At 46.7% G+C, this 15,241-nt stretch overlaps 1 protein-coding gene across 1 annotated transcript in view; it reads right to left on the reverse strand.

Annotated features, from left to right (window-relative positions):
* Positions 1-5,504: 5,504 nt before the first annotated feature.
* The window catches only part of FRMD4B (FERM domain containing 4B), a 138,219-nt gene continuing 128,482 nt past the window's right edge, over positions 5,505-15,241 (reverse strand). Inside the window, exons 21-23 of the mRNA XM_087825112.1 lie at positions 14,065-14,873; positions 11,001-11,133; positions 5,505-7,145 (exon numbers count right to left, since the gene is read on the reverse strand). Coding sequence (XP_087681238.1) covers positions 7,025-7,145; positions 11,001-11,133; positions 14,065-14,873 — 1,063 coding nt within the window. The 3' untranslated portion in view covers positions 5,505-7,024. The remainder of the gene's footprint in view (positions 7,146-11,000; positions 11,134-14,064; positions 14,874-15,241) is intronic.

The raw sequence follows: 15,241 nt of genomic DNA on the forward strand, positions 1-15,241 counted from the left end.
TTTGCCCATTTTTTATTTGGATTGTTTGTCTTCCTTTTGTTAAGTTGTATGAGTTCCTTATATATTTTGGATATTAATCCTTTATCAGATATGTCATTGGCAAAAATTTAACATTTGAGCTATTTTACAAATTTAAGTGGACATCCTGCATTTTAATTCGCTAAATCTGGCCACCCTCCTGGCTGGCCTGCTTGCATGTTTAGGCACAGAACACGGCAGATACCTCTCTGAGCCAGTAGCAGGACCAAGCCCCGGGTGAAGCAGGTGAGGCAGCGAGGATGCCCATTTTAAGGAGGCTCTCACTCTTGGGCTCTCACAAGCGCACCTCGCCTGCCCTAAGTCCCTGCCTTGCAGGAGAACTCTGGCTGAAAGGTCAGAAACACACCTTGACTGGCTGGACTCCTCAGGTTAAACCTGGGGCAGCCTCCCTCCACAGTGGGCCCCAGAGTGGCCAAGTTCAACGCTTACAAAGCTTCTGTTCTATGCATCGGTGAATTACAATCCGGGCCCCTTCCAGATACGTAACTTGGGCAAACTGCTTCCCCTCCCTGAGCTCTCCTTTGGGATTAATGACTGCAACGTTGCTGTAGGGATTAAATAAGAAAAAATTATTCCAAGTGCCCACAACAGGGCCTGAGACATAATCAGCCCCTTGCAATGATAAGTTATTTCAATAGTGTTGTCATTTCGGTGGCTAAACTAAGGCAGCGCAAATCTCAGAACCCCACCTTCCAGATCTTGACCAACATTCAGCATCACGGACCTGCTTTTTTCCAGGAAATAACATATTATAAAGCACATGTTGGGGACTAGATGTTGTGCTGAGCCTTTTATGTACATGATCTCGTTCAGTCCACACAACACCTCTGTGGAGAGGAAACTGAGGCCCAGGGAGCTGACAATGAGGAGGCTGGGACTGATTCCAGGCCTGGAGCCTGCCTGGGCGGGGGGACCTGACTTCAAAGCCCACACACTTAACCACTGCCCTGTAAGGAGGTGGCGTCTGCTGACACCCACTGTCAGCTCCCAGGAGGGCTCCTGGGAGTAATTGCAGGCGCCGGACGCCCTGCCCAGCCGTGGCCCGTGGCCATCCCTGATGAGCACGCTCTCGCTCTGGCTGCCCCTTCTTTGATCTCCTTCCCTTACAGAGCCGTCTTCGGAGGATGAGGAGGGGACACCGGAAAGAAGGGTTTTCGGGGAAAGTTGTGTTTGTGCCGGGAGGGAGCAGGGATGGGAAGCTGCCTGCTGGTCGGCTCCCTAACCAGGAGCCTCTGAGAGCACATCCCTCAGGCGGCCCTGCCTGTCCCTCGGTCCTCGGTCCTTTCGAGGAGGCCATTCCTCTGGCTGGCTGTCAGCTGGCCCTTCGTTAGGTGTCTCCTGAAACCAGGAGGAGGGCGGCCCTGGAAGGCCTCTCCCGGGTTATTTTCAGGCGCTGATGGGGCTTCCCCCGCCCTCGGCCCTCCCTCCTCCTTCCGCCCCAGGCTGCCCTTTTGTTTGCCCCCCCCCCCTTTATTTTACTTGGTTTCCATTTGAGAGGTGCCTGGTGAGTAACTGCTTTCCATAATGTCATGGTTAATAAAAAACATGAGACTTGGAGTGGGACAGACAGGTTTGAAAATTAGCTTTGCCCCTCACTGCCAGGGCTTTAACTGAGCCATGGTAACCTTTGATCCCCTCCTCCCACCCTTTCCTGGGCGAGGAGCTGGGTGGCTCAGTGGAAGGAAGGACTGAGTGACGGAGGACAGACGGACTCCCAGTCTTGCGGCGACAGTGAGAGCTCGCAAACGCTGCCTGCCTTCCTACCCCCTATCTCGTCACCGGCACAGCCTGTCCCATTCTTTCAGTTCCTAAACTGGCTGAGCTTCTCCGAGCTTGGGGCACTGGAGGGTGCCCTGAGGCCACTCTCTGAGCCCAGAGAGAGCTTCATTTCCTTTTTGCTTAGCTGGATCTTCTCTTACCAATCCTCAAGTCTGGCTTAAGCATCCCCACCCCAAAGGGCCGCACGTGTCCCCCTAGCCTTAGGCATTGTCCACATCCGTTCCTTCTCTCACCACCCTTGGCTTTCATAGGGCTCATGATCATTTTAAGCTGTGCCAATTGTTTACTTCTGTTCTCCCTCATTGGCTGTCAGGAAGGACATCAAGCAACTGACACCTAGTTTGTGTTCAAATATCAGCTGGGTATATGGTTTTTTAAAAAATTACATAAATCTCTCCTCCAGCCTCAGAAAACAACTGTCTCCTTCACTCCGCCACTGCCTCCCTCCGAAACTGGGAACTCTCCGCTTCCAACCCTGGAGGGCAGCACACAGTCTGGCAGGTCTTCTCCTGTGTAAGTCACCCAGGGCTCTCACGGGCTCCCTGCGGGCAGAACCGTCTGCTGTGCGGGTCGCCGGGCCTCGCAGTGTGATCAGCGCCCCTGGTTCCTAAACGCAGCAGCACTTCCGAATCCTGGGAGGCTCCAGACACAGCAACACGCTCCCAGACGGCCAGAGGCCTGCAGCCCTGCTGGGAAGCAGGAGCCCCCCACCCCGTGGCTCCTCTGGGCGGGCACTCAGGGAGGGACGACTACCCTCAACTCAGAAGCCAGGTCGGCCTTCGCCGGCTTCCAGTCCCAGCACAGCTCTTAGCAAGACTGATATTCAGAAGCAAAAAGAAATGTGGAAAACATGTTTCTGTGTGTGTGCTAATCATGTTAAGAAGCAGGAAAGTACTGCCAGAGTAAGTCTTGGTGGATATTCCCTATTTTCTTTTGCAGGGAAGATAGACTTTCGCTGAATCCCCACAGGCAGAGGAGGTTGAACGTGCTATCAGGACGTCCCGGCAGTGGGCTCAGGTTCTAATGGGAAATAACCTCCGAGTCACTTTTCTGAGGATCAAAGCGTGAAGCCCACAGCACACACGCCCGATAGAGCTGATTCCGGGAGGGCTCCGGGCTCATCGGGGAAAGAGCCCGTGGGCTTCCTGTTGCCACACTGCCCTGAGCAAGCGGAGGGGATGGAGCAACAGATCTGGCCAGTGCTACCGATCAGTATAGTTCGCTAGGGCTGTCTGCGATCGTGACAAGCATGCTCACTGGTGTGAGACGTTTCATTGGTGAGAAAACAGTTGAAGACCTGCTCTTGGTCCACTGATGAGCTCACATGGGGCCAAATAATGTGGCCCAGGGGGCAGCACCCAGGACTAGGGAGTGTCCTGGGTGAGGGTTATCTGGCCTGGGTTTGGACTGAGGCCTTTCTGCCTCTGGTAAATGGAAGCCAAGTAGGTCCATTATCTTTAGAAAGTAATGAGCAAGGAATGCTGAACTTGGCATGTACTGCTCAAATTTTCATTAATATATTTTAAAAACACTGTTTGCTACCCTTACTTCAGGAAAATTGTCATGGAGCAAGGTCGTTTAGAATTTGGAGTTTGAAAGTTAGGATCTATTTCCTGTTTTTCTCCTAATAGCTGCATGACTTTTGGCAAATTACTTGCCCTAACTCTCAGATTCTTTATCTGTAAAATGGAGACACTACCACTCTATTCCTCATTGAGCTATTGTGGGGATTAAACGAGCAAATAACATGTCAAGCACTTTAGCAGGGGCCTGGAACACACTGAAAACGCATGCTAACCTGCTTCTGCGGGCCAGGCAGGGTGGGTAGAGAGGAGGCAGAGTGGGAGGAAAGGCTCACGAGACCTCAGCGGAGGGAAAGGAGTGGAGTGAGGCGCACGAGAGATAAGGGCCTCACAAGCTTTGAGCTGACAGTCTCCTGGACTCCACAGGCTAAGATTTTTCTCTCTGGAAACGGCCTGCGTCTCCGTGCCCTGCTAGCTCCCACGGACGAGCGACTAACCTTGTTCCAAAGCACGGACCACAGCACCTCCTCTGTCTAAGCCTCGGTCGGTGCCACCAACGGAGCACCGAGCAGCTCCATTACTGGAACTGGGGACAAGGCAAGGGGAGAGACTGAGAGTCAGCACTGAGAAACTGACTGAAACCTGGCCAAGCAGTTTTATTTCAAATGAATCTAATGATGAATAGAAATGTGTAGTTTTGTATGTTTGTTATTTCCCTATCTAGCAATTCATTTTCAAAAAATTAACCTTTTACCTTAGTGATTCACTTTTATTTTACTTTAAAAAAACTACAGACCCACAGTGGTTAAAAGTTAAAACAATTGGTCGTTCCACCATTGACAGCCGAGAAGCAGCCCTACTCGAGGCAATAATCCAGACTTTCCTCCTGTTCCCAAGTCATCATTCTAATTCTGAAAGTTCCTGAACACTGACATGTGAGGAAATGCTTTAGTTTGAACCTTTGTTCCTAAGAACAGGCCGAACTACTCATCTAAAACAATTCTGGAATTATTATTATGAATAATATTAAGCTTTTATAAACATAAGGAAGAATTTTGAAGAATTTTCTCAAATATACAAAGAAAGTTAAACGTCAAGGAAGGTAAGGCAATTTTTAAATCCACCTTGTAAAACACAGCACAAATCTTTATGAGGTAGATTGATAGATATTGATGCTGAGTGAGGCCCAAGATGTGTTAGGTGAAAAAAAAGTTGTAAAACTGTACTTGGAATATGATGCTGTATTTTAAACAAAAAGATGATATGCATGAAAAAAATCTGAACTAATATACAATAAATTGTTATATCCAGTAATGTTTGGCTTATAGGGCACGATTATGTTTTTATGTTATGTCTGCTTGGTGTGTGCATTTAAAATTTTTACCAGGAGTATATTTTGTAATAGAAAAAGAAACTTACATGTTGAAAAACTTACCTCTGTCACATTTTCACTCTCTGGGTATTAATAAACATAACAATAAAGTGATTCAGAGATGTTTTTAAAAAAGACCTGGGGTTTGTCACACAGCAGGCCCTCTCTGCTTTCATTTCTACACCATCTTTTCCCATTTGGGAGCCAAGCTCTACTTGTTCTTTCAAGGTTCACTTCCAATTCTGAGTGTACCATGCCTTGAACAGGAAAAGGCCATTTCCATGTATGATACCTGCTCGGAAACATCAAGCTCTCCCTACATTTCATCTCCCACTCCCCTCTCCCCTTTGTGCAGGACAAAAATATGTCAGGTGAAATATTTTCTTGAATTTAAAAGACCTGTTTGCTAGTCAGCAAAACTAGGATGAATTACCTGTTACAAAAACCAATATTCGCAAGACTGGAAAGCCTAAAAATTCCCATCAGCGAGGCAGCGCACTACGGTATTGTATCAACTCTAAGACAACTTATTGTAGACACAGCATTATTTTATGCATCACCAAGAAAGAAAAAACACTGTCAATTCAACTAGAACATGCCATCAATCAAGAGATGCACCTTGATTTCAGAGATGTAAATGTAAAAAACTTGCATCTTGAAGTCAATAAATATGGTAATACTTATATTATGTAACTAAGAATCTGCAATCTTGTCCAACATGGTCACTTGAAGTAGAGCACCTTAACCTGCTTGGTATGAACCACGGACATAAATGGAAGAATGCGTGAACATTTTCAGTAGCACACTCTTAGTTTATTGACCTATGTAAAAAAATAATAGGTCTTAAAAAGTCAGGACAGTAAAAGAATATGCAAAAGGGCATTTCTGTTCCTAGAATGCTATACAAATATGCAAAAGGAATAAGTTATTTTTTTGCATGTCTTTTTTTGTTCCAAATTTACCCCCCAAACTTCATTTTTAATGATACAAATGACGCAGGACCAGTTTGACAAACCCACTTTATGTGAATATCACACGCTTTGGAATAGATAGAAAATGTTCCAAAAAGTTGCTCAGAAACTGCTCTGGTCACAATATAAACAAGAAACCTGTATAAAAGGAGGAGGAGCACCTCTTATGGAATTTTCAAGCAGAGTAAAGAAGACAAAGAAGATCTGGAGTACGGAAATATTTGTTTAAAAAACACTCAGCCATAAACCATAGCTAATTAGTTCTTCCACGGAAAGTATGAGGTAGTTTTAGCCTCATAATGAAATCTACCGCAGCTTAGAGTTTTTGTGTTTGTTCTAATGACTAATCTTGTTTTGTCACTTGGTGACTAGAACTACCTGTGGAATACAGACAATATCTGACTTTTCTAATGGTCACCATTTTAAGGCACACAATTTATCTAAAATGATGTGGGGGGCTTTTCTTTATTTTGTTTTGGGCTCTTTCCATATCACCTCAAAACACTTTTTCCAATTCTTGATCAGAAAACTTTCCATATCAAGTCTGCCATTTCAAATGACAGCCAAGTTGGAGAGTTAACAGCCTGGATAACAGCTCATCGTGCCACTGGGATAGAAAGAGACAAGGAGCTTGGCGATATTGTGCCTCAGAGGACTCTCTCTCCAAGCACATTTGTCACACACTCAGTGGCCTGCTTCATTATGCCCAGCCCGCCATGAACTTTTATTACAGGATGCTATGGCTATAAGTCTTTCTGGAACCCATTTTATGGTGCTTATGAAAACCATCACTCTTTATAAAATCCTAAAAACATTTACACTCATTCAGAACTTCATGAAAATCCAGCTTCTCTTCAAGTAATTTTCCAATACTGTCTAGATTGCTCATGTCCGTGTAGAAAAAGCGTCGTTTGTCGTCAGCTCACAAATCCAAACCTTCGGATGCTGAGCAATGACTCTGGAGCTCTGGCTGCCCTCCTCTCATCATTCTGAATTGTGCTCTGAAATTTCCCGCCCTTCTCTTCTCTTGGAGATCCTGAAAGCACTTTTCACAGTTTTGGGTTTGCCTTCAACAACTTTTATTCCCTTAAAAAGTGCTTGCTGTTGAGAAAGCTGAGTCCTCCCGGGGCAATGGCTCAACATGTGGTCCGCCCTTTGCCCTGCCAGGTTAGTGCCTGGCCTCTGAGAGGCAGGTTGTCCTGCAGGGGCTCAGTGTGGGGTTCACTTCTGGGGCAATGTAGGTCCTCTTTTCAACCTCTGATGCCTTCTGGGAAGATGAGCACGTGTTGCAAGGCACACTAGTGTGGGAACGCAGTGCTTGGTCAGAGGTGCAGCCCAGCTCAGACTAATGTCCCGGGCTTTGAATCTTCATGCCAAAAGAGCCTCTGCTCACTGCTCTCCAGGCCGTCTTCCAGCCGGCTCCCCTCGGGGCTGTCCAGTTGACTGGTCTCTGTGTACTGTCTATGAAAGGAAACCAGAAAAGTTACTACTTGTGGTCATTTTTGCTCCCAGAGTACAAAAATCACTACATTCAAAGAAGTTAGTAGAAAGCACTGTTAAGAAAATTATTCAAAACTTGGAAACAAGGCAAAAGCTGACTGTTGTTCTCTCAATGCCTCGTGGGACCTGTCTTGCAGGCCACGTGGAAGCACCCAGTGCTCTAGACATAGACACGGGTCTGACTTACACTGACTATGGACTAGGACCTAGTGTCCAGTTAGATGTTAACAAATGACTTTTGTCTAGTAAGAGAGATTATGGTTATAGTTGTATTGCCTTGTGGGACACTAGCTGGTTTGTGATCTTACTCCAGCTGTTCTCTTTCAGTGTGTTGAATACAGTCGCTTGAATTCTCTTGGAACAGACTTTACCATTATGTTAGTTCTCTCATTAATGAGTTAAGTAAATCTTTGACACATGCCCATTTTCCATTTATGTGAGAGTCATATTTTTAACTTTTTAAAAGGTATTTTTGACAGCCACACTTTAAGTATTCTTCCAATTAAGGGAATATGTCAGATGCTTTCCTCAGGGTGATACAGGAATATATTTAGAGGGAGGCAGGGGCACCTTGGGACATACTTTAGATCCCTATGGTATGTGAGTCAAGTGTAAATTGGAAACAACATCATACATAAAAATCATAGGCATCTTTGGGTGCATATCCAGACGCGGGCATCCGATTACACAAACCATTCCAAGAAGCATAACCTCATTCTCGTAGTAGCAGGTCACAATAGGTTAGGTAGTTAGTAGATTTCCTTTTATCTGAAATTTAATGCCTGTTAGCAACGGGAATAAGAAGCCTTTGGAAGAAGAGATTTGGATAGAAACCCCGCGTGACTCCAGGTGCTGAGCGTCTGGTCTGACAAAGGGCGAGGCCAGGCTCCCTAACTTCACCCGCAGCATGAGCGGCGCACCCGCTGCGAGCGGCACACGGCTACTTACTACGGCCGGCCCCTGGCGACAGGGAGCCCAGAGCCGGTCGCCTCTCTGGGGACACAACCGCTCTCTGGGACAGAAGCCTGTGGCTTTGCCTAGTGACAGGTAGAGCGAGGAGGAAGGGGAATGGGAAACAGGGAGCGAGAGAGAAGTTATTTAAAAACACCATTTGCAAGCAGAGCCAAGACTCTGTGTTACATACTAGGTGGCACAAGAGACTTCAACGTTTCTAACTTTGGAAAGTTTATGCCGCTGACAATTATACCACATCATACGAAGAAAAAAACGTTTTTGGTAAAATTGTGTAGCTTTCTCTAGTATTAAGACCTGGAGGAGAAGATCTGTAAATAATATGCACTTCATTTATATTGATCTAATCACTGATCTATTGCTAAGCATTGCAAATCTTTAACTTAAGAGGTCTAAAGTTTTTCATCTTTATCTTGAAACCCAATTTCTCTTATTTTAAAATTTATGTTTTCATCAATAACATGCAATTTTAGGGCAAAATTTCTAAAGATTTATGGATATTGCTGTTATACTCGCCTTGTTAATAGGTCAAGTTAAATTGATCCAACTATGTTTTAAAGTTATAATTTTAAAAAACCATAATTAAAAAAAATCCTAAATAGACACAGCTGAAAATAAGCACTCCCATAGCTCTGTGGCTAGGAGGGTACACTGGCAAATTTTTCTGGAAAGCAAGAGCTTAAAAAATATACTTTTCAATTTAATCCTTTAATTCTACTAATTGGAATATATCCTAGGGAAATAATCTGGAATTCAGACAAACATTTTGTACAAAGATATTAAGGAGCAGCATTACATAAAATAAAAATAGAAAGAAAATCCAAAAACCATTCGTGGGTAATTGTTAAATAAAGCATGATGTATTAATTAGTGGAATATCATATTGGTCCCATAAAATAAGGATTAAAGAGCTTTTAAAAATACGGAAACCTGTCTATGTTATAATATTAAGTGAATAACTGGGATGTAGAATTTCATACATGATGAAGGATGTAAAATTGTATATATGGTATCATTACAACCATGTTAGAAACAGATGCAGAAAAGTGGGAAAATGTGGCAAAACGTTAATAGCTGTTATCTCTAGATGGTGGAATTATGGGTAAATTATTTATTACTTATTTATCCCTTTATTATTTTCTCAATTTTCCACAATGAGCTCATATTAGGAGCATGTGCATGCACACAATAGGGATCTTTAAATAGTTCCAGTTTCCTGCACACTGTGCCCCCTGACATCAGACTCCCCTATCAAGCCGTCTTAGACGGGCTGGGATAGAGGGACAGGCTCGCTAAGAACAGATGCTCCCTAAAAGTGTTTAGCACTTTGGGTCCATGAGAGTTGTGGTAAGGATACTATTAGAACTGTCTTATACAGTGAATATTTTATATCATTTCTAACCGAGTCAACAAAAGAGGACAGTAAAAGTACATAGCACTGGCCAAGGAGCTCAGTTGGTTACAGCACTGTCCCGATACGGATACACCAACATTATGGGCTCGGTCCCCGGTCAGGGCACATAGAAAAATCGACCAGTGATGTACAAAGAAGTGAACAACAACTGATGCTTTCCTTTCTCTCTGTCTCCCTTCCTCTTGCTCTAAAAATCAATAAATAAAAATTTTAAAATAGTATATAAACATGAAAACTATTTGCACATGTATTGTACAAAATGATTAGAACTGAACTGAAAAAAATCTGGCACAGATTTGGGGCCAAAGTCATTTTAGTTCTTGCTCTTAACTCACCCTCAGCATTATTTACAGAAATCCATGCTATGCCACATACTCTGAAGTATATTTTCATTAAAATTCTATTTTGAGCACACCCTTTGTTGAGTTGAGACAATTGGACTAATATTTCAAGCCAAGAAAAACTCCTGCTGACGACGGAGAAGAAAAAATAAGGCTTTGGGGTGAATGTGTCCAATTTGCTTTAACACTGAGTGCTTCATAGGAAACTGACCTCTGAGGTTCACCAGTATAAAGACCTTCACAACTGTAGTCTGTGTGAGTCTCCTATGCCTGAAGCATCAGATTTAAAGAAAGCAAAATTAAACTTTTCTAGAAATCCCCAGAAAATGGCACCATGGGTGGGGGTGATATTCTGTGAGAAAGTGACAGGGAGAAATGACCTCTGCAAACTCAACTTCTCCCGTGCAACACGAAGGGTTGAAAAATGTGTAACTGGGAATTTGCAATCATTTTGACAATCACATTTTAACAAACTGTTCTCACATGTTTCCTCTAAGTGTTTACAAAGAATTACTTTATACGAATGGGACAGCTGGCTGTGTCTGCTGCTTCTTAATAAACATAGGGTCAGACACAAAAAGGTAGCAAATGTTTGAAATGAAGCCGCCAACTGTTCACGAGGAATCTTGGTATGAACAGTTTTTCTGGAGCAGAGATATTTTTCCTGCAAGGTTCCAGAAGAGTCTAAATAGATAAACCAATTATACAGTTTCAAGTACTGCAATTAAAACAAAACCTTCAGACACAGAGTTTAATGTACAGAACTCTAACAACAGGGTCACATGTGAACGAGCTAGACAGGGGGTCAACACACTTTTCCTAAAGGGCCAGATATTTTGGTCTCTCTCACAACTACTCTGCACTGCCCTCATAGTGCAAAAACAGCCGTAGATAATACGAAATGAATGAGCATGGCTGTTTTCCAACAATACTTTGTTTACAAAAACAGATGGCAGCTGGTTTTGACCCATAGGCTATCGTTTTCCAACTCTTGAGCTAGATTATTTAGCATTCATAAAATAAAACAGGATTCCTGGATTCTTTTGACCAGGAACAGGCTACTAGACTTTCTGAGCATTGCTCCCTCACCTGCCTGGAGAGGGCAAAGGATTATAGATGTTGCCGTAGCAGCTGGTGTAAGAAGGATGTGCTGAGGTCTCGTATTCAGAAAGTCCCACTGTTATCTGGGTCCTCCAGTTCCCAGAAGCATTTGTAGATGACACTAGAAATAAAAATGGAAAAACAGACAGAATTAGTGGTAATATTTAAAGTGAAAATTGTTTTGGCCATTTACATGTACATTATAATCAGCTGTTTGCAAAATGGAGCTTAAGAACCAATGTTTGGAATCCACAAAGCTCCTATTCCAGAGTGGTCACTTACTGGCCGTGACCTTGGGCCAGTAGCTTACCCTTATTGAGCCTCAGTTCTTCATCTGAAAAGTGGGGTAATAATATAATCTTACACCAGGATTAAACAAGGTCATGCATGGAAATATTTAGCACTGTCCCTGGCACTGAGTAAGTACTCAATAAACGACAGCTATTAATATTGTTAACGGGGATGAGGTTAATTAAAAGACATTCTATTTTAAAGCACCCCGGGCGTAAGGAGAGAATCTTCCATGGGCTGCGGAGCTGGTACATAGGCTTCAGTTGTGCCAGGGGCTCAGGTGAAGGCTGGGTCTCCTGGAGGCTGTTAGGAAGCTTTCCCAAGTCGAGCTGCTGGGACTTGACTGCTCCTCAGCCAAAGGCAACACGGGCCACTAGAGGATCAAGGCATATTTTTTGCCTTTATAAGGAGGTGGACAGGAGGGAGGTAACTAGTACAGAAAGGATTTCAGGAGGAAAAGATTTCGTTCTACTGAGGGGCAGGCCTGGAATGAGGCAAGGGCATAATTTGGGAGCAAAGCCCAGTGAATGCCTCATCACTGGGCGTTTGCTGTCCTCTCTCTAAGACCAGTCTTGCTCCATGCCTCGGTGCAGAGGTGACCACAGTGCCACGCTGGTCATCCAAGGCTCAAATAACCAGCACCACTCATGGGTCCTTCCAGCTGTCCTCATTTCTGCTCCGGGCACCAACCTCCTCTCTTCTCTCTCACCCTCCTAGCACGTGTCACCTGTGTGGGACAAACACATTCCAAAACCCTGGATGCCACCAGGTTTTGACCCAAAGCTGTGACACTCTCTCCTTTGGGCTTCAGGACGCTTCGGCAGTCTCGGTCAGGGGCGGGGAGGCTTGCTGGCCGAGATGTCAGGGCTGGGAACGGATTCCCACTCCACGCTCCTGAGCTTTGGGGCGTGGGCAGGGTCATTTACACTCTCTCAGCCAGAAGGGCCTCCGCGGTACAATGCAGTTAACAACAAACCCAACACTCACCGTGCGGAACGCCGCACGCATATAAAGCGCTGAGCGTGCTGCCCGGCACATGGGAAGGTGCCAATAAACAGAGGCTGTTATTACTACTGAAACCGAGTCAGGAGAGAGCCTTTAGGTGGCTGGAAGGAACCACAAATCCCTGACCTTTTGGCAAAAAATTGAGAACTTATCTCTGCATGAGAAGGATGCATGCCTGCTGTAATACATTTCTGTAGCTGTAAAATATAGACAGGAATGAGGGAAATTCCAAAAGGAAATCTAGGAACCCTTATTCCATATCTCTCATTCCTTAGAAAATGGTGCTTTTTGGTCTGTGGGGCCAAATCCAGCCGGTATCAGCAAGGCTCACACCGGGTCCAGATCAGGACGTGCTAGCTCCATTCTCACCTTTGCCCCAAACTGAGCGACCTAGAGTGTTGCTGGTCTGGGTCCCACCTGCTGCCCCCTGCCCGGCTGTTGGGGAGGCACTACCCCCGCCCTGCGCCCTGACGACCGTCCACGTGCATCTAGCCCTCCCTGCTTAGATCTTTCTTTGTAGTTCTGCCCAGGTTTGGCTTCTGAGAGTTTCTCATGCAATGCCCTGAACTCCAGGGGAAGACAGGTGCTCTCTCGATCGGAGCCATAAACAACAAGAAATAATTACAGAAGCCTCTTCATGGGCTAGACGTGGTAATAGATGGGAAAGCACTAGCGGAAGTCCAAAGTCCTGCACAAACAGAAGGGAATTCAAACCCAAATAGAAATCTCCATGGCAATGCCTCTTGTCAACAAGCTTATGAGACTTTTAAAGGTACAGTCTTCACAGGCTGTTAAGCCATGACGGGAATCCCTGAGTGTCTCACTGAAGAGTCATGCTTGGCGGAGGGGCAAGACTCACGCCCTCGGGTGCTCATGCTGTTCACAGAATCATCCATTTCTTAGACTTGCTCAATGCTAACACACTCCTCTGGCTGCTACCTGAAGTGAGAGCTCGTCGGGCCAGGCAGTGTTCCAGCAGGCTCCCCAGCACCCGGATGCGCCTGCTTGTTTGCTGAAGAAATTAAACCAGAGACAGACGACAGACACTCCTCTTCTCCACTCACTTCCCTGCTTAAAGTGCTTGGCACAGCTGGGGGGGGCGGGGTGCAGTAAGCCCACCGCAAATGTCAGCAGAGTTAGGGGCCCACGTCAGTGCACGAAGGGAATACTAATCAAAGCCATCTCTGAAAACCCCAAAATCAACCGTAAACCGGACGAGATATATTCACTGAATTGAGTCAAGACATGCAAAGCTCTAGAAACGGTTCCAGGAACAGTGCTTAATAAATGCCAGCTTCTATCACAGCTATGGTACCGTGAGCAGGCACCAGAGCATTCACGCTGATGGGACTCCTGGTGCTGAACAGCAAAGGAGGTGAACTGTTTTCTTAATACCTGAAGGGTTTAGTCTGCTCTTTTAATATATCAAACCTCAATGACCTGAATACGTTTAAGAGCTGTAACTGTCAACATAAGACCTAGAAAGAAAAATATGTGAAGCTTCTAACGTAGGGCAGCGATAAATGTTTGTTGGATTTCAATCTACAACTTGCTTCATCAGGCCCGTGTGGACTGCGTTCTTTGGGGAGCTGGAGGGAACCATTTTTAAGCTGGCAATTGTCCCTGTGGGTCCACCCCATGGCTACTCCTCTCCTGACCTTGGGCACTGGCCTCCGGATCCTTGAGGTGCGTGGTTTTGGGTAGGCACGAGGGGTAAGCTAAACCCGGGTAGCAAGCGCCTCCTCTGTGTTCTCACCTGAAGAGTAGGAAGACGCACGACTGCCCGGAGAACAGGGCACGTGCAGCCCGGCCAGGCCCAGGCACCGCTGCGAGCCCCTGTCCGAGTCGAAGCTGGGCTGCGGGCTGTGGCCCTGCTCCTTCTGCCCAGAGGCCCGCTGGTACCAGCCGCGCAGGTGCTCTGCGACTAGGGCCTTGTGGATGCTCTTGGTGATGCGCTCGGGGGCCGCGGCCTTCCTGGGCAGCCGCAGGGTCGCGTACGGGTTGTGGGGCACCCGGTCCACCTCGTCTTCATGGAAGGACCTGCTGTAGTCCCTCTGGCGGTCGTACCCGTAGTGGGCCGAGGAGCGGTAGGAAGGGTTGACACTGTACTGTCCCTCAGTGTCGTTCTCGTAGATGTAGCCGCCGCTGTAATAAAGGTCACACTCTGCGTATGGCGGGTACCCGGTGATATAGTAGCTGGAGAGAGGCTGCTCGTGGCTCTTGGCGTAGACACCGTTCCGCAGACTGTCCCTTTGGGCAAGGTTGGGCATGCTTCCCGAGTTCGAGGTGCAAACACTCTGCTTCTTGGCCCTCCTCCGGCCCCTGGCGCGCGTGTCCAGGGTGTGGGCGCCGCGACAGGGGCCGGCGGCGGGCGCCACGCAGTAGTACTCGGCGCTGGACTGGCTGGTGCAGGAGGACCCGTCGTCCAGGACCTCGGTGCTGCTGCTCCTTTGGGATCTGCAGAGGGTGAAGAACGGCCGGTCGGAGTCCGGCTCCGGCAGCAGGTGCGACTGGGACTCCAGGCTGCCACTCCGCTGCCGCCGGTGCTCCGATGAGGAGTCGGGCCTGAAAGACGGGCAGGACAACCTTGTAAGAGAGCAGGGGAGAGGGGACCGCGCGACGGGGAAGGACGGCCGGGCCGCTGGACTGCAGCAGGCCTTGCAGTTTCCAAAGCTGACCGCACACCAGAGCCCACTGGTTTATGCACAGGCCACGGCCACGGTCAGACGGGAAAAGAACCAGGTTCCGTCCACCGTGTGACCCACGGCCTTTCTTGAGAATCAGGAAGATAAACTGCTGATGCAAACTTGCATCAAAGCCGGAAAAAACACACCCAGTCCCGCGGGGTCCTGTCTCCCAGCAGCAGGGGACACGCAGGCAGAGCCTCGCTTCCCAGCTGTGTGAGCGCAGCCCCGGTGCTTAACCTCTCTGAA

This window comes from Miniopterus natalensis, chromosome 15 (genome assembly GCF_054644295.1).
Source record: "Miniopterus natalensis isolate mMinNat1 chromosome 15, mMinNat1.hap1, whole genome shotgun sequence".
NCBI classification, from domain to species: domain Eukaryota; kingdom Metazoa; phylum Chordata; class Mammalia; order Chiroptera; family Miniopteridae; genus Miniopterus; species Miniopterus natalensis.